Here is a 10,090-nt window from a genome sequence, read left to right as displayed (position 1 = left end):
CCGTTCCCCAGTGTGGATCTTTTGGTGCCTGATCAGGTTGGAGCTCTGGCTGAAGCTCTTCCCACATTCCTTACACTCGTGGGGCCTCTCCCCAGCGTGGATGCCTCGGTGCCTGACAAGATGGGAGTTCCGCCGGAAGCCCTGCCCGCAGTCGGGGCAGCGGAAGGGCCTCTCCTCTGTGTGTGTGCGCTGGTGCTTGAGTAGATCAGAGCTGCTCTGAAACCTCTTCCTGCACTGATCACACTCTTAGGGCCTCTCCCCAGTGTGGGTCCTGTGGTGGATGATCAGTTCGGAGTTCCACCTGAAGCTCTTCCCACACTCCAAGCACTTGTGGGGCTTCTCCCCATCATGGAGCTGCTCATGGACCACCAGCTCCGAGCTCTGGCTCCATCTCCGGCCGCCTTCCCGGCCCAGGCTGGCTCTTTCCCCCTCAGATCCCCGCCATCTGCGTTTGCAGCCCCTCCTCGTGCGGCATCTCCGGGGCTTTTCCTCCCCGTTGGGTTCCTGCGCCGTGGAGCCGCTCAAAACGGCCTCTGCCACGAGGTTCTGCTGTGCTGGGCTGGGAGATGGAGCAGGAGAGAGGAAGAAAGGGGCACTGACTTCCTCCTCATCTGCCTCAGTGTCCAGGGACATCTTCCTCTCTCTCACTGCCTCAAAAGAACTGACAATGGGAAATCCTGGTTTGGGGAAAACAAGGGATGAGCACGTTGAGGTTGAAGGTCCCTCTGCCCAAGTCCATTTCTACAAGTCACCAGTGACCTAGGCTCCAGAAAAACCTCCCAAACAACAAGATTCAGGGCTGAAAAAGCCTCCCAGGAGTTCCCCGTCCCTGCTCCCTCCCCTCTGCTGTTCAGGGTTGCCCCTGTCCCAGCTGCTGGGGGCACGCTTGCATTGGGGGTCCCCCTTCTCCTCGGTGCCCACCCTCCCCAGCCTGCTGGCAGTCCCAGCAATCCCAAAAGCTGCCCCCTCTTCGCTCCCCATTCAGGGATGCCGGGGCTTTTTGCGCTCCCTTTTGGGCTCCCTTCTCCCCTCATGCTCTGCTCCGGGCTGCAGGGGCTCCAAGGAGTCCCCCCTGCCCCTCTCCAGCCTCTGCAGGCTCCCGCCCATGGCGGCGCTCCCCCCTCTCTGGGCTCCCCACTTTGGGCTCCTGGGGGACACAGGGCTCTGCTCCTCCAGGCTGCCTCTGCCGCCAGCCGCCACCGCCACCCCCTGATGTCCCCCCAAGGGGCCTTTTCCGCTCAGCCTTGCACTTCTTCATTCTCCAAACATCCCCCCAAAACATCTCAGCCCAGGGACCCCCCGGGATATCTGGGCCGAGCTCCCCCTCCCCGCTCACCTGCGCCATGGGGGCGATGATCCCACAGGTGGGGGCTGCGAATGCACGGAGGGCTCGACCGCGTGCTTCCTCCTGCTCAGCCTTCATCCGCCTCTGTCCCTCCTCTTCCTCTTCCTGCCCCTTCCCCTATTCCATGCCCCCGCCTCCTCCTAATCCTTCTCCTCCCTAACCACACCTCCTTCTCCTTCTGTGGCTGCTCTCTCTCCGCCTTCCCCCTCCTCTTCCATCTCCCCTCCCACCCTCCTCCTCCCTAATCCCGCCTCCTCCTCCTCCTTCATCCCTGCCCTTGGCTCCCTCCTCCTCCTCCCGCAGCAGCAGCGACCCCCTCGCTGCCCCGTTCCCGGAGCCCTCGCAGCCCGCGGCAGGAGCGGGGCTGGAGCCGGCACAGCTCGGCACGGGCAGCGCGGGGCTCTCGGCTGCTCCCGGCCGCTGCGGAGAAGGGGGGAAGCCGGCCCGGGCAAAAGGAGAGGCAAACTGCGACAACTGGGGGCCCCCCATCCAAACTGGGCCTTGCTGGGGAGCCTGCCTGGCCACTGCCAGCCCTTGGGGCTCCTCTCGGCACAGCCGGGAGCGGGGAACGCACAGAGGGCTGCGGGATCCCAGCGCTGGCAGCACTGCCAGGGACTGGGCTCTGCTGGGACCATACTGGGATCATACTGGGAGGGACTGACACTCTACAGGGTTTGTACTGATATCATTCTGGGATCATACGGGAGTGAGCAGGAGCCTGCAGAGGCAATTGAGACCATGTTCGGGGCAAATGGGATCTACTGGGAGTGACTGGGATTATGCTGAGGGTGACTGGGAGCAACTGGGATCATGACAGGAGCAACTGGAGTGGCTGGCTGCATGCTGGGAGTGACTGGAAACAACTGCGCTTATACTGGGATCAACTGGGATCACGCTGGAGGTGACTGGGATCATCCTGGCAGTGAGTGCCACTGCACTGAGGCTGACTGGGAGTGCTTGGCAGCAAATGGGATCATACTGGGGAATAATGGGAGGGACTGGCAACATGCTGGAGGGAACTGGCATACACTGGGAGATACTGGGAGTGACTGGAACCAAAGGGAGGGTGAAAGAGAGCAACTGGAACCATGTGGAGCACAACTGGTTCATACTGGCAGGGACTGGGAGCACACTGGGCTCATCTCTGGATCATACTGGGAGGGACTGGACTAATACTGGGAGAATCTGAGAGCGACTGGGAACACACCCTGCACATCATCCCCCATACTGGGCCTGACTGGGAGCAACTGGGGTTATACTGGGAGCACACTGGGAGGGCTGGCATGTGACTGGGATCCAACTGGAGCTTACTGGGATCATACTGGGGTTGAAAGGGAGTGACTGGGATCACACTTTGGGCTACTGGGAGCACCTGAGAGAAACTGGGATCATGCTGCAAGCAAACTGGAGGAACTGGGCAGGACTGGATGCATGCTGGAGGCAGCTGGGATATTCTGGGCATGACTGGGGGATCCCACTGGGAGAACTGACACCTTCCTGGGGCCCCTGGCAGCGCCTGGGAATGACTGCAGACATGCTGGGACAAGGTGGGAAATGTTGGGGGCTTTTGTGGATTTTGGGGGGTTTGGATTTTGGGGGTTTTATTGGCGCTTTGGGGGGGGTGTTGTTCTGGGGGTGTTTGGGGGTTTATTGAATTTTTTTTTATTATTTTGGAAGGTTTTACTGAGATTTTGTTGGGGTTTTTTTGGGATTCTCAGTAATTCTGGGGGTTTATTGGGATTTCTAGGAGATTTTGAGGCATTTCACTGGAATTGTGGGGGCTTTTAGTGGGATTCATTGGGGATTTGGGTTTTTTTGAGAATTTTGGTAGCCTTTTTGGGGTTTTGTGGGGTTTTTTTCGGTGTTGTCATGATTTCTTTGGGTCTTGGGGAGAGATTTTGTGGGATTTTTATGGGTTTTGGGACATTTTTTGGGGGATTTGCAGGGTTTCATTTGGATTTTGGGGGTTATTGGCATTTCAAAAGATTTTGTGGGCTTTTATTGGGATTCTAGGGTGTTCTAATGAGATTTAGTGAGATTTATTTCAGATTTCATGAGTTTTATTGGGACTTTTGGGGCTTTTAAGGAGATTTTGATGCCTCTCAGCGCTTCTGCAAACCCTGGGACAACCCCCAAGGCTCCAGACCCCCAAATGCCATACAAATTCCACTAAAAATCCCAAATTCCTCAAGAAATTACAATAAGATCCTCCAAAACCCCACAAAATCCCAGGGAAACCCACCAAGACTCAAAAACCTCCCCAAAATTTCACTAAACCCCCTCAAAAACCAACCCCCAAGCCCCAATAAAATCCCCCAAAATCCAAAACTCCCCATATCCACAAAACCCCCAAAATCCAAACCCCCCAAAATCCACACAACCCCCCAACATTTCCCACCTTGTCTCAGCATGTCTGCAGTCATTTCCAGGCGCTGCCAGTGGCCCCAGGAAGGTGTCAGTTCTCCCAGTGGGATCCCCCAGTCATGCCCAGAATATCCCAGCTGCCTCCAGCATGCATCCAGTCCTGCCCAGTTCCTCCAGTTTGCTTGCAGCATGATCCCAGTTTCTCTCAGGTGCTCCCAGTAGCCCAAAGTGTGATCCCAGTTGCTCCCTTTCAACCCCAATATGATCCCAGTAAGCTCCAGTTGGATCCCAGTCACATGCCAGCCCTCCCAGTGTGGTCCCAGTATAATCCCAGTTGCTCCCAGTCAGGCCCAGTATGGGGGATGATGTGCAGGGTGTGTTCCCAGTCACTCTCAGATACTCCCAGTATTAGTCCAGTCCCTCCCAGTATGATCCAGAGATGAGCCCAGTGTGCTCCCAGTCCCTGCCAGTATGAACCAGTTGTGCTCCACATGGTTCCAGTTGCTCTCTTTCACCCTCCCTTTGGTTCCAGTCACTCCCAGTATCTCCCAGTGCATCCCAGTTCCCTCCAGCATGTTCCCAGTCCCTCCCATTATTCCCCAGTGTGATCCCATTTGCTGCCAAGCACTCCCAGTCAGCCTCAGTGCAGTGGCACTCACTGCCAGGATGATCCCAGTCACCTCCAGCGTGATCCCAGTTGATCCCAGTATAAGCGCAGTTTTTTCCAGTGACCACCAGCATGTTCCCAGTCAGTCCCAGTTCCTCCCAGTTGGATTTTTTGGAGGGATGTTTGGAGAATGAAGAAGTGCAAGGCTGAGCGGAAAAGGCCCCTCGGGGGGACATCGGGGGGTGGCGGTGGCGGCTGGCGGCAGAGGCAGCCTGGAGGAGCAGAGCCCTGTGTCCCCCAGGAGCCCAAAGTGGGGAGCCCAGAGAGGGGGGAGCGCCGCCATGGGCGGGAGCCTGCAGAGGCTGGAGAGGGGCAGGGGGGACTCCTTGGAGCCCCTGCAGCCCGGAGCAGAGCATGAGGGGAGAAGGGAGCCCAGAAGGGAGCCCAAAAAGCCCCGGCATCCCTGAATGGGGAGCGAAGAGGGGGCAGCTTTTGGGATTGCTGGGACTGCCAGCAGGCTGGGGAGGGCGGGCACCGAGGAGAAGGGGGACCCCCAATGTAAGCGTGACCCCAGCAGCTGGGACAGGGGCAACCCTGAACAGCAGAGGGGAGGGAGCAGGGACGGGGAATTCCTGGGAGGCTTTTTCAGGGCTGAATCTTGGTGTTTGGGAGGTTTTTCTGGAGCCCCGATGCCCGGTGACTTGTAGAGATGCACTTGGGCAAAGGGACCTTCAGACTCAATGTGCTCATCCTTTGTTTTCCTCAATCCAGGATTTCCATTGCCAACCCCCATTGAGGCTATGAGGAAAATGCCCCAGAACATGCAAGCAGGTGAGGAGGAAGTCAGTGTCCCTTTCCCCTCTCTCCTGCTCCATCTCCCAGCCCAGCACAGCAGAAGCTCGTGGCAGAGGCCGTTTTGAGTGGCTCCACGGCGCAGGAACCCAACGGGGAGGAAAAGCCCTGGAGATCCTGCACGAGGAGGGGCTGCAAACGCAGCCCAGGTTGCTCTGAGGAGTAAAGATCCAGCCTGTGCCAGGAAGGTGGACAGAGCTTCAGCCAGAGCTTGGAGCTGGTGGTCCATGAGCAGGTTCCTGATGGGGAGAAGCCTCACAGGTGCTTGGAGTGTGGGAAGAGCTTCTGGTGGATCACCAACCTGATCGTGCACCAGAGAACCCACACTGGGGAACGGCCCTACGAGTGTGGGGAGTGTGGGAAAGGCTTCAGGTGCAGCTCTGAGCTCATCACTCACTAACGCATCCATACCGGGGAGAGGCCCTATGACTGTCCCGAGTGTCAGAAGAGGTTTCAGACCAGCTCCAGTCTCCTCCAGCATCAATGGATTCACACAGAGGAGAGGCCCTTCCGCTGCCCAGACTGCAGGCAGGGCTTCGAGTGCAACTCAAACTTCGCCAGGCACCGGTGCATCCACAGCGGGGAGAGGCCCTACGAGTGTCCCCAGTGTGGGAAGAGCTTTACCCACAGCTCTAACTTGACCAAACACCAACAGAGTCACCTGTAAGGGAAGTCCTGCAAGTGCCCTGAGTGTGGGAAGAGCCTCGTGTGCTGCTCCAGCTTCATCCCCCATTGGAGAACCCGCATTGGGAAGAGACCTGCTGATCCATGTTCCCTGTGATCCATGGTGGGAAGACACCTGTCACTTTTCCTGCCCCTGCTAGTGACCTGATGTAGGATTGAAGAACAAGAGGGTCTGGCCAGAGCTGTGTCATTACATTCACTCCCACCTCAGGTCATTGCCAGGGGCAGGAAAGGGACTCTCTCTCTCTCCCTGAGGAGAAAGGTGTCCTTTCCAGGCAGGAGGAAATACATGGCCAGGAAGAGCCACTCAGTGGTGATGTTGTAGTTTTCCCTGTAAATAGTTTTTCTTATCCCTTCTGTTATCAATATTGCTTTTGTTCCTCTTTATTCCTTATTTCATTGCTGTTCCCAGTAAATTGTTCTTATCCCAGCCTGGGATCTTTGCCTTTTGTGCTTTCCATGGGAGGTGGGAGGGCAGCGAGCAGCAGCGCGGTTTTAGCGAGAACAGGAAATTGGGGAATCCCATTTCTGAACCCCGGCCCGTGGAAACCGAGCATCCCAGCTGGTCCCAGCCCTGGTGGCCATGGCAACAGCCTTGGGAGCGGGTCCCTGGCTGGGGCTGTGGGAACCTCTTCCCTCTGGTGCCCAGGGACAGGACTGGAGGGAACGGCTGCAGCTGAGTCGGGGCAGGCTCAGGTTGGATCTCAGGAAAAGGTTTTTGCCCAGAGGCTGCTGGGGCAGTGCCCAGGCTCCCCAGGGAAGGCTCCCAGCTCCAGGGCTCTCTGAGCTCCAGCAGCGTTTGGCCAGCGCTGCCAGGCCCAGGCTGGCATTGTTGGGGTGTCCTGTGCAGGGCCAGCAGTTGGACTCCAGGATCCTGATGGGTCCCTCCCAGCTCAGCCAATTCTGTGGATCTGGGATCCCATGACCCTGGGGATGGGGCTGCCAATGGTTGCCATGGCAACGGGCTCTGGCTGCAGGCCTGAGCTGGTGTCCATGGCACCCACCCCTGGCCTGGGGTGTGCATGGAGCTGCCCAGGGACTGAGCATGGCAACAGGGGCTGGGGATGGTTGCCATGGAAACTGACCATAGCAGCAGGGGGCTGGGGATGGTTGCCATGGAAACTGACCTTAGCAACAGGGGCTGGGAATGGTTGCCATGGAAACTGACCAAAGCAACAGGGGCTGGGGATGGTTGCCATGGAAACTGACCATAGCAGCAGGGGGCTGGTGATGGTTGCCTGCTAAGGATCGGATTTGTCACAGGCCCTCAGAGGGGTTCCATGGGGACATTCCAGGAGACTCCAGGCTGTTCAAGAGCTGGAATGTCACAGGCAGAAACAGGGGCTCCATGGAGACCTCCCAGGGGTTTCTGGGGATGGTAAAGAGCCCTGTGGGCAGAGGCAGTCACAGCCATTCCATGGTGACATCCCAGGGCACCTTGGGCTGCAAAGGCACCCATCTGTCACAGGCACTCACAGGGGCTCCATGGTAACATCCCAGAAGTCCCCAGGCTGCCAAAGAACTGGGATGTCCTGGACACTCACAGGGGTTCTTGTCATGGGCACAGTGGCAGCTTCAGGCAAAGTTTATTAGAGAAGCTCCTGTTGGGTCACAAGGCGAAGAATAGCCCACATAAATCCCCAAATGTCACTGTTGAGTCAGAGATGACACAGACTCAGATGAGAAGGCTAAGGGCCAAAAGCCACCCATTTGTTCAAGCCTATTCTTTTATACCTTGGCTTGCTACAGGTGGACTTCATTGGTCATTTAATCAACACATTTCACATGACTGGCTAATTAAGATAACACCCTTCAGTAAACCACTTGTTTACAATTCTTTCTCTCCAGCTCCCTAATAGTTCCCAGACCAATGCATGGGAAAGCTTATTTAGCTTTCTCTGTCTTGACCAGACTGTCATATCCACACCCAAACACCCCCAAGGACCTCCAGGCTTTCTAAACTCCTTCTGAGAGAGGAGCCTTGGAGCATCTGTCCAGTCCCATCCCCAGACTTTTCAAGCATTCATGTGGAAAGAATTTTCAAGCTGGAATTAAACCTTTATAGAATTTGTCCCACAGGATTAAGGATAGCAAACCAGAGATATTTATATAAATATCTCTTATGGTAATGATGAGACAAAATTATCTTAATCAGAAATATTTACTCCAAGATATAAGAGCTGTAACATATTATAACATATTATCTTATATAGAGCACTCAGAAGTGATTTCAAAGCAACTGTAGTAAAACAAAACCAGTAATTAAGCAGAGATTGATGTCACTCCCCCAGACCAATGACCAGGGGCAAATCCCTTTGGCTCAGTCTGCAGCAATGACCTTGAGTGGTGTCCCCACTGCAGGGAGGAATCTCCACACCCCCAAGAAGGGAAATGTCAGGAGATGCTGCCATTAAAATTTGGGATGGGGCTTTTCTCATCTCAAGTGCTGCCCTGTCAGTCAGATGTGCCCAGGCTGGGCCAGCTCAGCAGCTCTGCAGAAGCTCTCAGTGGTGTTGCTTGGTTGTTCCTTTCCTTGGGGATTTTTTCAGTTCTGCCACAGCTTCAGCTCCCTCTGAGGATGTGGAACTTTGGAATGGAGCAGTCAGGCTGGTTTCAGCATTATTCACTCCAAAAGCAGCATGACCCCCCCTCCTTCATTTCCCAGTGGGGGCTTTGCAAACAGGGCCTTGCTGGAGCCCACTGCAGGCAGAGCCTCCTGCTCCAGCAGGAACTGCCTTTCCTGTGCCAGGAGCAGGGCAGGTCCCGCTGCAGGAAAAGCCCCAGGCCAGCCCCAGCACAGGGAAGGGCTCGGGCACAAGGGCAGAGTGCCGTGCTGGGAGCTGTGCCAGGCAGAGCCTGAGGCACCAAAGGCACCTTGGCAGCAGCAGCTGCTTGCAGGGCATGGCCAGAAGCCTCCCTTGGCAGCCCGACCTGGTGGCCAGCACTGCAGAGCTGCTGCCTCAGGGCTCCTTTCTGCCTGGGCTCTGAAAAGCCACTTCTGCTCCAGGAGCCTGCCTGGGAAGCCATTGGCCCCAGCACCCTGGGGACAAGGTATGAATGACAAAACTCTTCATGCCAGCAGAGACAAGGCAGGGGCAGAGGAAAGGGCAGAGCCAGGCCCAGGGGACAGGGCTGCCATGGTGATGGCTGTGAGGTCACTGCCCCTGCAGCAGCCTGGCTGCCCTCAGCAGACATTCTGGCCAGAAGCTTTGTGAGGGCACCCAGCACATCAGAGAACCCACACAACAGGAATTCTGTGCTTGGGGAGGGGAAAGGGTTTCGCTATGTCAGGCTGCACAAAGCTCCTGCTCTTGGACAATTCTCTGGAAAAACAGTTGCAGTTTTGGGCCACTCTCATAATTGTAAAATATTTTCTTCTTTTAACAAATGTAAATCCACCCTCATTCAGTTGAAAGATGTTGGCCCTTGTCCTGTCACTGCAAGATTTGGGAGAAAATAACTTTGACTACTATTTTTCCATTTTCACAGACCTTGGAGAAGACTGAAAAATCTCCCAAGATGGGGTTTGGAGGCCTCTTCACATAACCAGCAGGGAGAGGCTGATGGCTCTGGGCTCAGTGGTGTGGAGACTGAGGACAGAACAGGAATAGCCTGGGAGGGAGTGAAGGGTGGTTTCAGAGAGGCTGGAGCTTTTCTTCATAGAGAATATAAGCATGAGAAGGCAATAATGGCACCAAGGGCAGCTGGGGAGGCCCAGACTGAATGCCATGAGAAAGGAATTTCCCTGCCAGGGCAGGGCTGTGGTGCAACACATCCCCCAGAAGGAGCCTGGAGCAGCCCAAGGCTTTGTGTGGCAGGCAGAGGCAGGCAGGAGGCAGAGCTGTCAGCAAAGGAAGGGGCCAGCCAGGTGGGGCAGCCGGGGGATGAGGACAGCCTGCAGGGACAGAGGCCAGGGCAGGGACACCGGAGGACAGCCTGGGCTGCACAGGGCACAGGGATGGGCAGCAGCTGCCAGGCCCTGACAGAGCCACCTTGGGCAGCACTTTGGCCATGGCTGCTGGCCCTGGCTTGAGCCAGGAGGGGACAAGTGACCCTGGCAGCCCTGGGGCCTCATTGCCTCCTTGTCCCTGCTCAGCAGCCTGGCAGGGGCCGCCCCATGGTCCTGCCCTTGGCATTGTCCATCCCCACATCCCAGAGCCCATCCCGGGAAGAGCCCTGAGCGAGGAGGGAGGGACAGGATCTGCCTTGCCAGGGGCTGGGGCTCAGGCCTTGGCCCT

At 56.5% G+C, this 10,090-nt stretch overlaps 1 protein-coding gene across 1 annotated transcript in view; it reads left to right on the top strand.

Moving 5' to 3' along the window:
- Positions 1 to 4,717: 4,717 nt before the first annotated feature.
- LOC135292633 (zinc finger protein 883-like) overlaps positions 4,718 to 10,090 on the top strand; it is a 118,591-nt gene continuing 113,218 nt past the window's right edge. Inside the window, 1 exon segment of the mRNA XM_064406770.1 lies at positions 4,718 to 5,147. Within this exon segment, the coding sequence (XP_064262840.1) occupies positions 5,057 to 5,147 (91 nt within the window). The 5' untranslated portion in view covers positions 4,718 to 5,056.

The sequence above is a fragment of the Passer domesticus genome, unplaced genomic scaffold (genome assembly GCF_036417665.1).
Source record: "Passer domesticus isolate bPasDom1 unplaced genomic scaffold, bPasDom1.hap1 HAP1_SCAFFOLD_44, whole genome shotgun sequence".
NCBI classification, from domain to species: domain Eukaryota; kingdom Metazoa; phylum Chordata; class Aves; order Passeriformes; family Passeridae; genus Passer; species Passer domesticus.
This window is presented reverse-complemented; position numbering and strand designations above follow the sequence as displayed.